The 17883-nt window shown below is 38.9% G+C and overlaps 2 protein-coding genes across 2 annotated transcripts; one reads left to right on the forward strand and one right to left on the reverse strand.

The window, feature by feature from the left end:
- The first annotated feature begins 266 nt into the window (after positions 1-266).
- grwd1 (glutamate-rich WD repeat containing 1) lies at positions 267-11241 on the forward strand. Its single transcript, XM_042490827.2, has 7 exons — positions 267-514; positions 618-735; positions 3991-4150; positions 4245-4455; positions 7903-8048; positions 8781-8972; positions 10627-11241. Exons 1-7 carry the CDS (start codon positions 292-294, stop codon positions 10933-10935), a joined length of 1359 nt encoding a protein of 452 aa, XP_042346761.2. The 5' UTR covers positions 267-291; the 3' UTR covers positions 10936-11241.
- Positions 11242-12056: 815 nt separating this feature from the next.
- Positions 12057-14886, reverse strand: cdc42ep5 (CDC42 effector protein (Rho GTPase binding) 5). Its single transcript, XM_042490114.2, has 2 exons — positions 14721-14886; positions 12057-13903 (listed from the first exon to the last, which is right to left on the reverse strand). The coding sequence occupies exon 2, from the start codon at positions 13899-13901 to the stop codon at positions 13041-13043; it is 861 nt and encodes a 286-aa protein (XP_042346048.2). The 5' UTR covers positions 13902-13903; positions 14721-14886; the 3' UTR covers positions 12057-13040.
- Between the last annotated feature and the right edge of the window lie 2997 nt (positions 14887-17883).

Genomic DNA, 17883 nt, shown 5'->3' on the forward strand with positions numbered 1-17883 from the left:
AATGTTTCTCTGGAGAAAGTGAGGGTGCGACCCTGAACATCCACTTAAGTCTCGTGATATCCGAATTACATTTATGTTTAAGCATCGGGCAATTTCCGAGACAAATATTTGCAAGTCTGATTTTTCCTGGCAGCATGGAGCCAAAGAGGCCAGCTGAATTCCCGTAAACGGGGGGAAGAGGACAAGGAGAGAGAGTGGGAGAGACAGAGAGGGGGTGGGTGGGGGTGAGGCAGCAGCAGCAGCAGGGTGTTTAAACCACGTGGCCGCTCCACAAACCGGAAGTAAGCAAAGATGTCTGCGCCCGATGAAGACACGTTTGCCGAGGAAGGAGGCGAGATGGAGGAGATGCAGGAGGCTGGCAGCGACGATGATGAAGGAGTGGAGATGGAGGAGGAAGGAGCGGACGGAGAAGGGGAGAAGAAAGTGTATGTGCCCGGGATCGAGCCGCTTCAGTCCGGAGAGGAGCTGGAGATGGACCGGTCCGCGTACCGCATGTACCACGAGTGTCAAACAGGCGAGTTGCACCGAGATCTAGCAACTATTGAGACACACTGACACCTCTTTATAAGTGTTGTCATAATGCAGGAGCTGCAGTATGAGCTGGTGTTTGTGTCCAGGTGCTCCGTGTCTGAGCTTCGACGTCCTGAGAGATGGAGACGGAGACAACAGGGAGCAGTTTCCTCTGTCCATGCTGCTCTGTGCGGGCACACAGGCGGACACAGCCATGAGCAACAGGTACAAAACTCCAACAGAAACCTCAGAAACAGTGTGTGTTTAAAGGTTATTAATGCTGACAGTGTTGATTTTCCAAGAAGGGGTCGTTTATTGCAGAGAAAACTGAAATGGGATACTTAACACCAAAATAAACAACAAAAATGCACATTTTTCCTCTGATCTGTAGTACTATTTATCAATCTGTACTGTTTTGCAGTTTCCCAATGTTGGAGATATGTGAACTCAAAAAGTGTGTGACTTGGCAGCAGTGTTGTAAATAGTGGATCGAAATACGAAGCCCTGCCCACTGGCCAGACCACCTTTTTTGGGCCTTTTTACACCTGGATTAACATGTTTCCTAGGTTTTAAATCACAAGTGGACAGGTCTGCGTCATCAATGCGTCTTGAGATCCAATCACTCAGATCACATTCAGAGGTGGTCTGGGCTGGATATGGTCAAATTATTTCAGCAGTGTGTTCGCTACATAAACTGTCTATAAAGATGGACAACAGCAGTTCCCCCCAAAAGTGTAACTTTTCAATCTCGATCGCCCCCTGGTGTCTGTACACAGTATAGGTCATAAAGCCCGCCTCGCCATGTTAGTGAATGGGACAGAGGCCAAACTATAAACTCAGAGCACACACCAAAATAAATCATTCCCAAAGATGGTTTCTGGAACTGAAGATAGTTCACATGAACAAACCTTGATGTTTGTTCATGTGTTTTTTTTTATAAGTTCGGTTTTAATGAGGTATTAAGTTATTCAAAAGGGGAATTTTCTGCCATGTTTGTATATCATATCATATACAGTTTATAGTTCACTAGAATTAGAGCTGCCCACTTGTGAGCCCATCACCTTAGACACATGTTAATAGAGTTGTGAAGTAATGAGTCCTAAAACGCGGAAGTCCGTCAGCATTTTAGCACTTCCAGTTTCTTCGTCTTAAAGTCTACGGGTTTTCGGTAAAACACCTTAAATAAGGTCAGTGGTTAACACAGGCCAAAGATTTTGAGATGTTTTGTTCTGCAACATAAAATATGTCCGCTTAAACCCGATTTTTGAACTTTTAAGGTTTTACTCGTCTTTAAAAAGGCGGTCGCTGACAAGTGGCTAAATGGGACCACAGTGTTTGTCGGGGACGTTAGACGTCATCACAGTGGACACAGAAACTCATTTAACTCGCTGCCTTTACAGCTTTACAGAATCACACTCAAACTTGTAGATTTATTTGTTTATAATATTTTTCGATCGTGTTTTATCATGTTTTTACAGTGTTTGTTGTTGTGACGTTTAAGTCGTGCGACGGCGATGTAGTTCGTGTATAGCCTAACAACAGCTTTTTGCCTCTGGTGATTTCATTTATGCTTCATAACACACAAAAGTGGTGTTCATCTGTGAAGACTATCATGCTGAAGAAAATGTGTAAGTCTCATAAACTAGAGTTCGTCACAGAGCTTATTTTTGGCGATAATCGAAAATCCCATTCAAAAATCCCATAATGTTTTTGATGAGGGAACAAAATAAAAGTTACCAAATACAGCTTTAAATGATTAAATGATTTTGATATTTCAGACCTTTTGAGAAAAATAATTTTCCCCTCAGAAGCCAAGCTTTCTTTTTTTCTTTTTTTTTTTTAATAAATGATGACTCATTTAAGTTCACTTTATTGCATCACTTTTCCAGTATCAACAAACCACTTACAAACCTGTTTGGAGTAACTATGTACTATGAACTTTAGCACTGTTATGGAGTTTAGGTGACTTCCCATTATTCCCAACATAGCTTTGTGCACCTTCACCTGATCGGAGGCCAAATTGACTGAAAATATGTGTAAGTACTATAAGATACTCCATTATAAATAAAAGTCCTACACACAAAATAGTTAAAAGGGACTCTGGATTATAGAGAGATAGGAGGTTGTTCTAGTTTCTAGAGTGCTTATTATAATTAGAGGCACTGTGTTCAATTACTGTTGTTAATTTTAATTAGGAATGAATTGGTTGTTAATTGTTCTGGCACTTCTCTGGTTAAAACAGACTGCTAACACATCTTTGTATCTAACAGGACATTAACCGGAAATCTTTAACACTGTAATGATACTCTCAGTTTGGTATAAAAGCACAAATATTTAACAAGCATAAAGAGCAGAGCATTAACACACTCATAGCTTTTTATAGTTATTAAAAAATACTAATGGCTGAGAGATAGTAGATTTTTAAAAAATATTTTAAAAGGACAGTTTACCTCAGAAATAAAAGCACACATTTTCCCATAACTTACATGTAGTGCTATTTATTGATCTAGATTGAGTTGCAGAGTAATGGAGATATCGGCTGTAGAGATTTCTGCTTTCTCTCTAATGTTACGCCCCGTCCACTGTCTTGAGGAGCCTCATAGGCAGCTTGCTGACATGTGGGGGGTCGCTATCTTGATTATGCCCATCCAGTCTTTCAGCTATAAAAGCTGGAACAGGTGTTGACTTGTTTTCTCCATTTCTCCAGCTGACATCCACCCAGCATTTTTGGTTTTGGTTTGGTTGTTTTGTTCATTTTTATATGTCTCAGTTTAATAAATTATAATAGATTTTACTAAATCTCGTGTGTGGGCTCCCTCCTTGTTAGATTCACTTTGGATGGAATTATTTAGAGTCACCAGAGCGCATCGCTCTGTGTGTCATGCAGCTGCTCATGCTGAGCTCTCATTATTTTCACCAGGGGCAGATGTAGTGATTTGGGGGCCTGGGGTGGGGCCACAGGCACATTGCCTCATTTTCAACCCTTCTCTTAATTTAATATAAAAAAATCCCTAAAATATGTCTTCAGTTTTGTTAATGATAGTAAAGAAGTCCTTGAAGGAGAAAGGCTGGGACGCACTGTACACAATCCAGCCATATTTTAGGTTTTAACTTGATCTTATTGTGTTTGCAGAGGCATGGCATAAAAATTCAAGTCTAAGCTGCAGATTGTTTTTGTATGTCTGCTTCGAGGCAAAAATCACAGCACAGCGGGGCTTTTGTTTTGTTCTGCACACTTTCAGTTTTGTTTTGACGCCATCCACGCTGCACTAAAAGAGACAGGAATTTTCAATTGTAAAGGGTCATTTGAAGGTTATTGGCAGAAACTTAAACGATATTATTTAGCTTCACACTTAAGCTCAGCACTTGAATACAAACAGCAGTCTGGGATAGACGATGCACCACTCTAAAGTAATGAATAAAAGTGTCCGTTTGTCATCTACATCCTTTTGAATGCATCATCTTATTTTCCTATTGCAGACTTCTCGTCATTCGCATGCATAACCTCCATGGAACAGAGAAAGACAAAGAGGGGGAAGAGAGCAGCGATGAAGAAAGTGATGAGGAGGAAGATGAAGATAAGAAACCACAGATGGAGCTGGCCATGATGCCTCACTATGGAGGGATTAACAGAGTCAGAGTATGTTGTGTGTCCATTTCTAGGCGGGCATATGTATAAAGCGGTCATGCCTCCTGTATTACAAAGATTTCTGATTTTTGCTTCTGATTTCCAGGTGACTCAACGTGGAGAGCAGTCACTGGCTGCCGTGTGGTCAGAGAAGGGACAGGTAGAAATATTTGACCTCCGACCTCAGCTGGAAGCCGTGCACAGTTCTGCTGCTATGGCTGCTTTCATCAACCAGCAAAAGGAGGCCACGGCTCTCTTCAGCTTCTCAGGACACATGACTGAAGGCTTTGCTGTCGATTGGTCGCCTACAGTACCAGGTACGTCCTTAACCTGCAGTAACTTGCACACATTTTGTTTTTTTGACACTAAAGGTCAATTGATCAGACTTTATTTGTATAGCACTTTTCATACAAGCAAAACTGTAACACAAAGTGTTTTATACAATAAAACCAGAAGTCCCCCCTTCACAAATACACATACACACACACAAGTGATGAGTACACAAGGTTAAAAAGCAAGACTTTGTAATTAATTAAAGCACTAAAATAAGAGTGCATATTAAAATCGTACACTGAGGAAATGCTACCTTAAGTGAGGAAACACCAGAGGCAGGATAAACAATATCAACATATATATAATATTAATAATAAATTAATAAAATACTCTAAATAGTACATAAAGGGTAAATAGTAGGATAATAGCACACATATTGATTGGTCAAAAATGTTGAAAATATTAAAATAACATGCCATCTCGTAAAACAGACTAAAATATAAAATAAATAGTCAATAAATAGATAGGTAAAGTAAAATTCAAAGCCAAACTAGAAAGGTAGGTTTTGAGTCTGTTTTTAAAAAATATCAAATTAACTAATTAAAGGTATGCTAGGACAGTTGGTTGTTATTTGTAAACATGCTCATCAGCAAAAGTAAATGTCGACCCCAGATTCACTGTACTTTGGTCTTTTGCCTGGCTATATTTGCGTTTTTTGTCCCGTGAACGCTGCTTACAGTCTGGTACCGGGTTACTATGTTTTCATAAAGCCCTGACCTCACCTGAGCACCCATAAACATCCTGAACTCAGAAAATGAGAAGAAAATAAGATAATACAGGCAGAGTGCAGAGTTTCTGCAGATAAATACACTGCCATACACCTCCAGTGGGTCATAAGTAATGATTGAGGAATTTCTTTTGTATGAGTCTATATAATGTTTTTATTAGGAAAATCCTGCATTGTAAATCTTGAAAAAGTAATCTCAGGTGTCCACCCTACGTTGTGAACTGTAAGTGTAACTAAGTGTGTCCTCGACTGCATCTAGTCGACTCTATAACGTGTGAGAAACATGAGAACAGTCTGTGCTCAGCGGAAAATATAATTTTCTCTCTCAAACGCTTAACTGTCCCTCCATCTGTCACCACCGCATCAGAAATTTCTGTGTAAATTCCAAAACTGCAACCTTTTGATTTCAGACACAGCCACACTGTCCTTTTGACAACATCTATGTTTGCTTGTTGTTTTACAGAAAAAGAGCTCAAAAATGATGTCCAGACATCTGATCCACCCAGATACAAAACAGTTCCTGTGCTCAGACCATAGCTAAATTGTAACCTGGGGTACTCTACTAAATAAATATGAAACAAACGAATAGGATCCAACAAATATCCTCCTTGGCAGTGGTTAAAAAGAAAAAACGTTATGCAAAAATGGTCTGCAGTAATGTTAGGGATGCACACGTTGTAGTTTTGGAGAAGTGGTGTCAAACTTAAATCAGTTTATAGGCCACATACAGCCCAATTGATTTTGATTTTGTTTTATTTCTCTTTATGATTTTTAAGAAATGTATTACATTTTTATAAGTTTGACAGGGACCAGGTATTATACAAAGATACAGCTAAAGGCTAATTTTTATACCCAGTCCCTGGGCAAGTAAACAAATATAGAGTACAAATGGTGTAAGGACAAATATGCAATACATACAACCCGGGTTATTATCGCTGATCACGATGTACATAGTCATGTGGCATTTACTGCCTAGTTAATAGCAGCTCGTAAATTTAACTCTGTAATTGCATTTTTGATTTTCCTTTAAGCACATTTTTAGTACTGAAGAGAAACAAAAAGAGTCTGGGGAAATGTTAAAATGGAGAGAGACGGAGCTCCATTTTTATACCACCAGAACGGCGTCAGGCATTCTGTTTTCAGGTTCTCCGTCCCGTTCTTGTGAATGCAATATCCCAAGAACATTAATGTGTTTTAAAATAAATTAAATTATGTAACTCCCAAGTATTCAAACCGATAGACGGTTCCAATAATTTTTCGCCTTGAATGTGAACATCTGGATCGGATTGAATATTCTGTCTGATGGAAAAAAAACATGGCTTTTTCCACACTTGATCTCTGGTAGGCCAGACAAGTAAAACCATTGCACAATAAACTATAAATAACAGCCTCCATTTTCCCCCCTTTCTCTTAGTGTAAAGGACGACATTCAGGAAATACTCGTCCGTTTACAACAGTCTGAAATGTCTTGAGAAAAATAAGTGCAGTTTCAACAATATGTCAGTTTTTCCACATCCAGTCAGTCTGTTCCTCACTGTCATTAAATGTGCTTTTTCCATACGTTTCCACTCCTAATACCACTCCAAACTAAATTCTTTCATACCAAAGTTGTCGATATTTTGCACAATGTTCAATATCTTTAAATATGACCACAATAAGTATTCATCGTTTTTTCAGAAAAACGGTATCCCGGTCAGCCTCTGAAACAACATTTTACATGAAGTAGGCTACTAACTTGTTTAACTTGCTCCTAAAACCTGGCACCTCCTGGCCTGGCTCGCTGCCACTCAGGCAGCATCTCTCATGTGAGGCAATTTGTGTCTTTCATGGCCAATATTACACAATATTAGCTGCTTAGTCACTCCAACACTCAGTGTCTCCCTCACGTATGCTTCTTTCCTGTTGGTTGAGGTTTCTACTTTTCACCAAAGTTGAACTAGCAGGATGTGATGATGCCAATTTGTTTAGGCACTGGAAGCAAATATTTTATTTGCCTATTCACACAGATTTAATGGAAGTGAATGGGAGGCAAATATTTGCCAATTCTACTTTTGCAGATGTGTGACTGTACACTAAGTTGTGTAAAGTCATCCACTGGGCCAGAGTGTACACATTGGTGGGCTGGTTCTGGCTCTGGGGCAGTATATTTGACACCCCTGTTATAGAGAATAAATGTGCACAATTATATATAATAAAACTGGAACACATTGAGTTGGGCAGCTCAAAGCTGTTCTTGCATTTTTATTTTTTTTTTAAATATTGTGTTACTGTATGTGCCTTTGCAAAGGGTTGTTTTGGATCTGTAGTCAAAGAGGGACCCTCGGCAGGAGTGTAGAAGGAGTTATGATGGAAAAATGGGGGAAAAGAGCTTGAATGAACTACTAGAATAGGATGGGAATAAATTTTTTTAAAGATTTCTTTTGGGCATTTTCACCTTTATTGGTAGGAAAGCTATTTGGACGGGCTAGTTTGGAGAGAGAGGGGCAGGCGACATGCAGCAAAGGACTCAGACTATATGGGGCACACTCTGCCTGGTGAGGTAGAGGTCGCCTCAGGAATCAAATATTTTAACCTTAAATTCGTCAGACATCATCCTGAATATGTAGACAGGTCACAACTGTGAAAATACTGATTGGATGATGTGAAGTATAATTACAGTATATGTGTGTTTCCGTAAACCAAGTGTTTGTACTTTTCTTATCAGGTCGTCTTGTCAGCGGAGACTGCAAAAAGAACATCCACGTGTGGGAGCCACGAGAGGGCGGGACTTCATGGCAGATCGACCAGCGACCTTTCAGCTCCCACAGCAAGTCTGTGGAGGATCTGCAGTGGTCGCCCACTGAAGCTACAGTATGTTTGTAGGAAAATAGTGACACAGTGGGTCAGACTGAGGTACCGTAGATGGTGTTTTAGAGGGCGGCACGGTGGATCAGTGTAAAGCACCGTCTGCTCACTGCAAGTTCGTCTTCTGTTCAACCCCCGCAAGGCAGTAATCTGTGTGGGTTTCCTCTCAAACCTAAAATACATACATGCAAAGTGTTACACATGCACATTGAGTTTTGGCCACAATGCTGACCTCAGAGTAGCTCCACTGATCCCAAATATTTCAACTGCTTTGAATGGAGGGGATGAATTTCTCCACAGAGATTAATGATGTGAGACTGAACTCATCAGCTGTATACAGGTGTTAATGTGGAAGGACAGGGTGTGGCGTGGGGAATGAATGATTGGAATGAATGAAACTATGCTGACTACTGAAACACCACCTGTGCGCACTGAAACTATGCGCCATCACAGTGTTGAAACCAAGAAAAACACTGAAATATGCAATGTAACAAGTCACCAAACTAGTTTGTGAATTTTGGATGTGACTGCAGCTCTTAGGACGCAACTTAGCTGACTGGAATTTCTTAACAAAGCAAGGTTTGCAGAAAACATCCATCAATTATGATCATAGAAAGCCAACTCACACACACACACACACACACTAAAAAGACAGAACAAATACATTTTGCAAGAATTAGAGTTCCTTGTTAAGTCTTATTTTGATGCGAGAGTTTTGTCTTCTCTTGTGTGCGACAGGTTTTTGCATCGTGTTCGGTGGATCAGTCTATTCGTATCTGGGATATCCGTGCCCCGCCCAATTCGATGCTTTCAGCCAATGAAGCTCACTCATCAGACATCAACGTGATCAGCTGGAACAGGAGCGAACCATTCATCCTGTCGGGAGGGGACGACGGGCTTCTGAAAGTGTGGGACCTCCGACAGTTTAAGGTAAAAAAAAAAAAAGTTTAATTTGCATGTTTAAAAACAGTAACTTTTTTACTCAATGCAAGATAATTCAGCTGAGCATTTGTTGTACAGTTACTATTATGTATTGTTATTGTGTTATTGTGTTGTGTTGAAGCCACACTTTTTAACGTCTAGAAAAAATAACTTTTTTGTCATATTTGCTAAACTGTCACTACAGCTACCAGAAGCACATGAGACAGTCTGAAAAACTTATCTTTCCTTTTCCCCTCACATTGCTTCTTATCGCCTTAACGCATGTAAACAGAAACAACCAATCAGAGCCGGGGAGTCTCTATTGCAGCTGTCAATCTTGTCAATCACTACCAACTACCAAACTCGGCACTGCTGATCAAATATGAGTCAAGATTCGGTTACTGCATTGCTTATTTATCACCTCAACTGTTACGGAACATTTTAGTGCACTGTTTAGCTGTAAAATGAGAAAGTTACACTTACATTTAGTTAGCATTTTAGCACTCCAGGTTCCCTTGTCTCTTTTGTTTGTATACCTTAGATAAGGTCTGTGGTTAACACAAGCTAAAAAGACTTTAACGTTTTTTTCTACGACATAAAGTACATCAATAAATACCCCACTCAAGAACTATGAAACTTTTACGCGTCTAAAAAAGGAGGTTGCTAGCAAGTGGCTAAATGAAACTACTTGTCAGTGGAATATGTACAGTTCATTTTGGAAAATTCATATTATGCATATTGAAAACTCAATAAAATCACACTTAACATATCAGTAACGAAACACAATAAACAGCTGCACGCAATCGTGCATCACAAGTGAGAGGAGATCTTACTGTTTGATCAGTGAGTGCCATCCCAACAAAGTAACTCACCCTTAGTGCCACAAAACAAACATTGCTTGAGGTATAACACCATTAGATAATCAAACAGCTTCACAGTTCAGCCCCACCTAAATAATAACATTGTTCCGTCTTGTGCCTGTTACACAATATTGTTATTACCTCGGTCGCCTCACCTCCTAATGCTGGAATCCACTTTAATTTGCCTTGAAGACACACTTCTACACCCTGTTTAGTTCTTGCTGAAACTTGTGAACAAAAAGCAGAAAATACAGATTTATACATTAGTCTTTATGTTAGGAATAGGGGTCGACTGATATTTTTTTTATCAGGGCTAGTACCAATGCCAATTAATAGTAGTTTAAGAGACTGATAACCAATGTTTGAACCTGATATACATTTACAATAAAAATTAAAATCTTTCAGTCAAAACTGAGGATTTTAATGATCACAAACTTTGACACAAAACCTTGTTTAAATGCCTTTAACAAATGTTTAATCAAAACTGGAATGCTCAACATCATATACAGCAAGTTCCCAGCAACTCTGTTTTTGTTTTATAAAGTAATGTGAAAGTTTAAATAAATAATGAATAAATAAAAATACCTCCCTGAAGTTTTTATGAGGTAAAAGTTCCTCCCATGCTGGCACTTAATAATTAACATAGAAAGCCAATACAGATAATCGGCAAAATGCCAAATATCTGCCCCAATGATCAGCCAGGCTGATAATCTGCTGACCCCTAGTTAGGATTGATGCTTTTATTGCCTGAAATTGTTCGGGATGAATAGCTGACACACCTCTTGTTCCACCCGTACCTGCAGACTGGGCGTCCTGTGGCCAACTTTAAGCAGCACAGCGCTCCCATCACGTCTGTGGAGTGGAGCCCCGTGGACTCGAGCGTGTTCGCCGCCTCTGGAGCGGACGACGTTATCAGCCAGTGGGATCTGTCCGTGGAGTCATGTGACGTGGGCGCCAGGGTGGAGGGAGTGAAGGACTTACCACCCCAACTGCTGTTCCTGCACCAGGGTCAGTCGGAGATCAAGGAGATCCACTGGCACCCGCAGATACCTGGTGTGATGATCTCCACGGCTCTGTCTGGATTCAACGTGTTCAGGACAATATCTGTGTAGTGTGTGTGTGTGTGTGTGTATGAGTGAGAGAGAGAGAGAGACATATTTTTGCATTTGCATGAAAAGTACACTTTTATCGTGTAATGAGCAGGAAACTCTTAATATGTTTCATTAGCGAGCTTGTAATAATGTACATAACTCTGCTGTGTAGGTAATAATTCTTTTTTTTGACATTTATTGGCCCATGCAGGCGCCATATGGTGTTATAATCTTTACTATTAAACTCTCAGTCTGTATGTTTTACAGATGTGTGAACTATTTTAGGCATTTCCTATTGCATGCTTAAAATAAAATGTTAAAAACTGGCATAGGTTCTGATTTCTTGAATTGGTGTTTTCCAACAAAGACTGGTTTACTCTGTTTTTTTTTATCTATAATGGTGGAAAGCAACAGAATTATTTTATTTTAGGCAGTGGTTATACATAAAAGGATCTTCAGACTAATACTTAATTGTACAATCACCTGATATGCATACCTAGTCCATGTCCATGGAAATCACCACGGACAAACCAAGCACTCTCTAAAAAGGACAATTCATGTTTTTACGTATTTGCGTCGGCTAACGTAGTTAGCAGCCCCCCCCCCATGACAAGAGCATCAGAAAAAGTGATTTTTTCATTGTTTTTAGTGGTTTAATTCACTGGGTCTGTTTGTTTTGGAGAGGAGGAGAACTCTACAGATAATTCAGCTCCCAGTTAAAACCTCCTAAATGTCTGGATCTTATATTATCAGAGAAAAAAGGTGAGCACACATTAGCAGGTGCTAGCCCAGCTGCCCATCTCCAATGTGCCAAACGGCATTGGAAAAATACTGATTTGTAAAGTGAAACTGCTTTATTTGGTGTTTTTACTGGTTTAAATCTCCTTGTCTGGTTGTTTTGAAGAGGAGGAGACCTCTGTGGATAATTCGGCTCCTGATGAAAACCTCCTGGACAATCTACACTGAAAGAATTCTAACCAGGAGAAGTAACAGCTGGTTATAATCTGCAATTCTCAATTTTAGATGCCACTTAATCCCCCTAAATCTTGCACACTGTTCCTTTACTATTTCACTTTTTTTTTTTTTTTTTGCTTTAAGGCATCATTTACAAAGAAAATAATTATAGCACATGCTGATAAGTATTCCAATATCCCAATAATTGTTTTATTGTTTTCACTGTAATCATTATTAAACCACAGGATAACAAAGTTGTTTAAACCAGCATTTTTCAACAGATGAACACATGGTCTCTCCCTTTTACAGCATTATGAAACAAAGTACTCTTTTTTTTCTCTCAAAACATAAGTATTATTCAGGCAAAACCACATGTACAAAAATGCACCACTGGTCCTGATCTACAATTGACCTTAAAATCCCATGATTGTCTTAGCACTGCAGTATTAGTCCAGCCTCCCAGCAAAAAAAAAAGCTTTGGTAACTTCAAACATGCTCAATAACTGCGCTCAGAAAACAGATGTGTGAGACTGATCTGAACCCGAGAAACTCACAGATTTGGAATGTGACAAATTCACAGTAACTATTTATACACAGGATAACTTTCTGTTCTGACGCCGTCTCTGGGGACCATTTGTAAAGCTCATCAAATGCATCAAAACATCAAGAGAAGACATGGAGATCGTAATAAACATGCAATATGAGAAATAATTATTAAGACACTGATATAGCACATAATAATGCAAGAATACAGCTCTCTTTAAGGCACTATAACATAAAGCTCAATGAACACAACACCTGTTGCTTCAGATGGCAAATGTAAGACATTGTAAAAAAAATTAACAAGCATCATTAACTTAGTCTGTTTCATGGCAAAGCTTCCAGGTGAGTGAAATAAATCAAAGTGCTACAAACCTTTCACTGTAATAACCTCAATGACACTTTGATTTTTCGGATCAAAATAACATTCTATTGCAAATCTGTTACCCTCACAGATAAAACATGAAATGTCTTTTCCAGTTGAGCAACGTCGTCGAACTGTAAATCTTTAAGAAAAATCCAGTTTGCATTCTGTTAAAGCGTCTCGTTCAAATGATACTGAAATGATGAGTTTTGGAAAATACAGTATACTCGATTTTAATAACAGCAAGGATGTGTTCTCAAAGGGATCCCTATAGACCAATTTCATCATCAAACTCGTCTTCAAATGTGTAGCCCCGTCCTACTTCCTCCTCCTCCTCCTCCTCCTCCTCTGAATCAGTCTCTGAGTGGCAGCTGTCGACCCTCCTCCTGTCCAACGGGGTGACTCCTTCATACTCCGAGCTATGTGACGAAGCCGGACTGGGTGGCAAATCTACTTTGTGATTGGTGAACTCGGTTTCACCTCCACTGACTGTGCTCGTTGGACTGTGACACGCCAGCTGATCCTCATCCTGGAAGTCAAACCCTTGACCCTCTTCCTCTTCGGACGCCTGGCGAATTATCTCCTCTCGTTTGTCACTGAACCGCACTTTTGGTCGTAGCCCCTTTGGCTTGATCCCGTCTTGTATCCTGCCGTCTCCCACCTGGTTTCCAAGGTCCGAGTTCTTCCCATTAAGCTCATTCTGCATGTTCACAGACATCTCCGCTTTTCCCTGCTTTGTCTCCACCGCAGATGTGCCACTTTTGGCATTGAACACTTCCTCATCAAGCCCCAAACCGTCCATAACCCCGAGTACGTCCCCCAGCATAGACGGCCCTAGATCGAGGTCCAGGTCGAATGAAGACACTGACTCGGAGTGCTGGAGCTCATTGTTCTGCGGGCTTCCTGGAGCATCTGTGTGAAGATCACTGACCTCCACGTGAGGGTCATCAGCTGGTGTGCTCCCCGCGTCTGGGTTAGCCTGGGTCGGGCCAAGAGTGGACAGGAAGGAGGTGTCCCCAAATGCATCACCTCCTCTCCCAATGTGCATCGTGTGGCGAAAGTCACCCAGTGGAGCTGAGATCATGGTGGGGTCCAGGCGAGGGGCCCGGGTTGTTTTGTGCAGCGGCATGACTGTAGACAGATTAAGGAAGAAGGAGGAAAAACATTGAGTTATTTTTGTATGATAGCACTGAGTGAATGGCGGTAAAATAAGATAACAAAGTGTTGAAAGCAACTGAAAAACTGATAAGAGAGCAGCAGCAACACTTCATCCATATTGTGCAACTTTGTGGGACACCAACGAGCGTTTTGGCAGTAGAGCGGCTGTGAAGGCCATGCTGAGACTTGTACTTGAGACACACTCATGCAACGCTAGCACATACTTTTCTCTACCCTCAGGGGTGTGTGCGGATGAAAACATGACTGTAACTTTATCTACAAAAAAAACTGAATCTATGAAACAAAAAAACATGACCTGTGCTGCTTTGGTCGCCATTGAAATTAGTTTTAAAAAATCATATTAAAATCAAAAATCATAAGTTAATAATGATTAAAGAAACTTGAAAACAGGATTACCAAACATATTTAAATTATGCTTTACAGGCTTAATGACAATGTATTTGTGAAGCTCTAAAACGTAAACGTAATACGTTTGACAAATCATTCTTTTTAGTGTGTGTGTGTGTGTGTGTGTGTGTGTGTGTGTGTGTGTTAGATTAAGTAAGGGGAGGGGGCTATCATTCAGGCCTACCCCAACCCTCAAGACTTTCCAATAATAACTAAAGTAAGTGGCAGATGATATTATTTATATATATAACGCATAACTTACACGAAGCGCACGCGAGCGTTACACTAATTGACAAAACAGCCGCAACGTTGGTATCAATGTCAAACTGATCAACTGATCCGAGTGAGCGTCACCGACACATTCAAAGTATTGAAAACTTACTTTAAAGGGAATATTCTGGTGTTTGGTTGGCTCGCTCCACTGTATCCAACTTTTTCATCTGGCTTTTTGACTTTCGCTTCCCTCTCGACTTTTCCCTCGCTCTTTTTCTCGCCGTCGCTTGCCTGTGTGATTTTTTTTCTTTCCAAAGGGATGGGCATGGTGTGAGGAAGTGACGCGACAGTTATTGGGGAGAGCTGGATCAAAAGTATCTGTCGACTTTACCAGATGCTGTTAAATATAAACGAGACGAGCAGTCAAGTTTCCACAGACTGCTGCGAAACAAAACACTGCAGATTTTTTTTAGGTTATAACAGAGAGCCGAATTTTATTAATCAACCAGCAGCGTGTTTGTAGGTGAATGAGGGTTAGACGATGCGTAAAAACGTATCCAGTTAAAAAGTAAGAAATTGTAACTTTCATGACGTCACATTTATTTTTATGTTTTTATCGATAAATTGGGGCAGAACTGCAGCCAGGATTTAGAATATTTTTTTTATTATACTTTTTTTCCCCTCAATACCATTTGTATACATACAGTTTCCAAGTTAACAATTTAAGACAAAGAAATTTTTCAAAAATTAAAAATAAAATAATAATAATAATAATAATAATAATAAAATACATCCTCTCCAGATTCTGAAAAAAAAAAGAAAATTATGTTGAACATACATGTTTGCAAGGGTCAACAGTGAAGCTGAAATCTTTAAGAGGTCATTTTGAGGTCTTTTTTTTGGTTTGAAATATGTTTGCTGCGCTGTAATGATTTGGTAACTGGTCTTAACGCTGTGGTTGCTAAATTACCATTTTGGGTCCAAGAATGTGTAGCTATTAGGGGCCTTTGGATATGTTGAGTTCCTATAACGATACTGTTGTTTGTTCATGTTTGACTAAATAGGTAAAAGTTTGAGTAATAATAATAATAATAATAAACAAAAAGAAAAACAAAGACAAAATAAACAATAACGGGATACGACAAACAGCCTGTTTAGTGCACACATTTATCTAAATTAGATACACATATGCATACATGTGGACCTTTACATACTTAAAGATATGCGCAAATGCACAAAATACATGCATTCAATACTGAGATCACAAGTCAAAAAGTCATGTCACTTCTGTTAAATTTGTAAAATGTTTTAAATAACCCTTTTTATATTTAAATTATTCAGTTAACCATTTATATTTTCTGCAAGTTATTTTTTTAGCAATATTCTGTATTTTTAACTCCAACTCTATTTTGGCTGATCTCTCTCTATACCAATATTTTCACTTCCCACTGTATTTGTGGTAATACTCATTCCCAAGCCCATTTGTGTGTCTTAATATGTTTTTTTTCTTCCAAAAACATAATATAAAATGTAATATGTAAAAATAAATTGCCTACAACAGTTGGGCACTAGTTTTTAGCGAACATTACTCAAATAAGAGTAAATTATTATCATTTTCTAGCTGAGGAAAATATGAAAATATGGAATATATTGAATATTTAAAAAAATAAATAAATTAAACACAACTCAAATTTAATAAACTGTCTCAGCTTGGTCTTTATTTTTCAAATATTATCAAGCTTCTTTTGAGGAAACTTCTACATAATCGACTAACTTGGCCTCCCGAAATAAAATGTTACAGATTTATTTCCCAACATGAATGTTAAATTACTGTTTAAAACTCTCTACATTAGTTTAAAAATACTGGAATCGGCCTAAAGATTGCTAAGATACCGAGTTTCTAGAAAAATATGTTAAAATTATTAAAATACTTGACAAATTTCACTACAAAGGGTTTGACTGCACACTGACTGATGTTATGATGGAATGAAGTCGGTGAAGTAAACACTCCTGTATTGCATCACTTAGCTGCCAACAGCATATTTTTCATTTTTCAGTCGGGTGTATAATTAACTCACATATTTAACCTCACATGCATTCACTCACACAACAACCAAGAAGGGAATCATCTCTAAAAACAACTGCAGAAAACCTGAATTTGGATCAATGTCAGGAGTGGTGATGCTATTTAAGAGTCAGTATATTATTCAGCTTCCTCTGTGGTTTAAAGAAACAGAAGCATTACCAAACACCAGGTATTCACACAATAGTAGTGGGTAGTGAGTCATTGTTTGCGAGCTCTTGTCACAAATGCTCGACATATTTGTGCGATGATGTAGCCAACAAGACAACAATAGGGATGAAATATTCATTCAGCAGGCACATGATATCATTCACTGTGAGAAATCGGCCGGAAATTACAACACTGTGTTTAATTCATTTGAAGGCTGTGCATCCTGACATCAGGTAGGACAAATAAGAGATCCTTCATTTTTAATGTAGATTTAAAAAGACATTGAGTTAAATGCAGTATCGTGGTGTTTATTTTATTGTATGTCAGTATTAAAAGGCAATGCAAATAGTTTAGAAATGACAGATTTTGTTGTATGTGTGTGAGCACGCTCCGCAGAGACTTACAACAGCAGGGGAAATTTGGGGTGATTAAGTGTGGGAGAGACTGTTTGACAGGATATGACTCCCCTCTCTGTAACACACACACACACACACACACACACACACACACACATCCTGCAGCTGTGTGTGCTGCACAGGAAGTTCAGAGGAAAAATGTATACCCTGATGAGTGAGCACGTATAAGATCTATGATTTAAAAAAAAAAACACAAAGTAAAAACAAACATTGTATTTTTGATTGGATAAAATAATAGCTGCCTCTGTGAAAATTGTACTTCATACTTATGTTATATTCGGTGTCGGGAAGGTTTTTAAATGTAATAATTTACAGGTTACTAGTTACCCTGTTAAAAATGTAATAAGTTACATTTTTACAATAACTATTTTAATTACTTCATTAAAGTAATGTAATTTATTACATTTGATTACTTTTTAAAATTACTTTTCTAACAAATGTTTAAAACAGGGCAATTACACTGAAAAGACCCCAAAACATAAGTGCATAAATGTTGTGCTCAGATCTGTGTCAGCGGCTTTGCTGATCCACATTGTCCAACAATATGCCAAAAGAAGGAGTTCCTGCACAGCACGAAGATGAAAAGCAACAGAGTGAATGTTTTATTCAGCGTATAAAGTTTTTACCGAAAAGATTTATTTTCATAGGTATCCCCTTTTTAATCACCAGGACTGATTAGTATG

The sequence above is a fragment of the Plectropomus leopardus genome, chromosome 11 (genome assembly GCF_026936395.1).
Source record: "Plectropomus leopardus strain MGB_pleo_1.0 chromosome 11, ASM2693639v1, whole genome shotgun sequence".
Classification (NCBI taxonomy): Eukaryota; Metazoa; Chordata; class Actinopteri; order Perciformes; family Serranidae; genus Plectropomus; species Plectropomus leopardus.

What these genes read in the sequence shown, in the direction of transcription:
- cdc42ep5 (XM_042490114.2), bottom strand. Translation starts at nt 13,901, where the DNA reads ATGCCGCTGCACAAAACAACCCGGGCCCCTCGCCTGGACCCCACCATG.
- grwd1 (XM_042490827.2), top strand. Translation starts at nt 292, where the DNA reads ATGTCTGCGCCCGATGAAGACACGTTTGCCGAGGAAGGAGGCGAGATG. An exon ending in GTACCACGAGTGTCAAACAG is followed by an intron (nt 515 to 617) that starts GCGAGTTGCACC and finishes GTTTGTGTCCAG; the next exon opens with GTGCTCCGTGTCTGAGCTTC. An exon ending in GGTCGCCCACTGAAGCTACA is followed by an intron (nt 8,049 to 8,780) that starts GTATGTTTGTAG and finishes TGTGTGCGACAG; the next exon opens with GTTTTTGCATCGTGTTCGGT.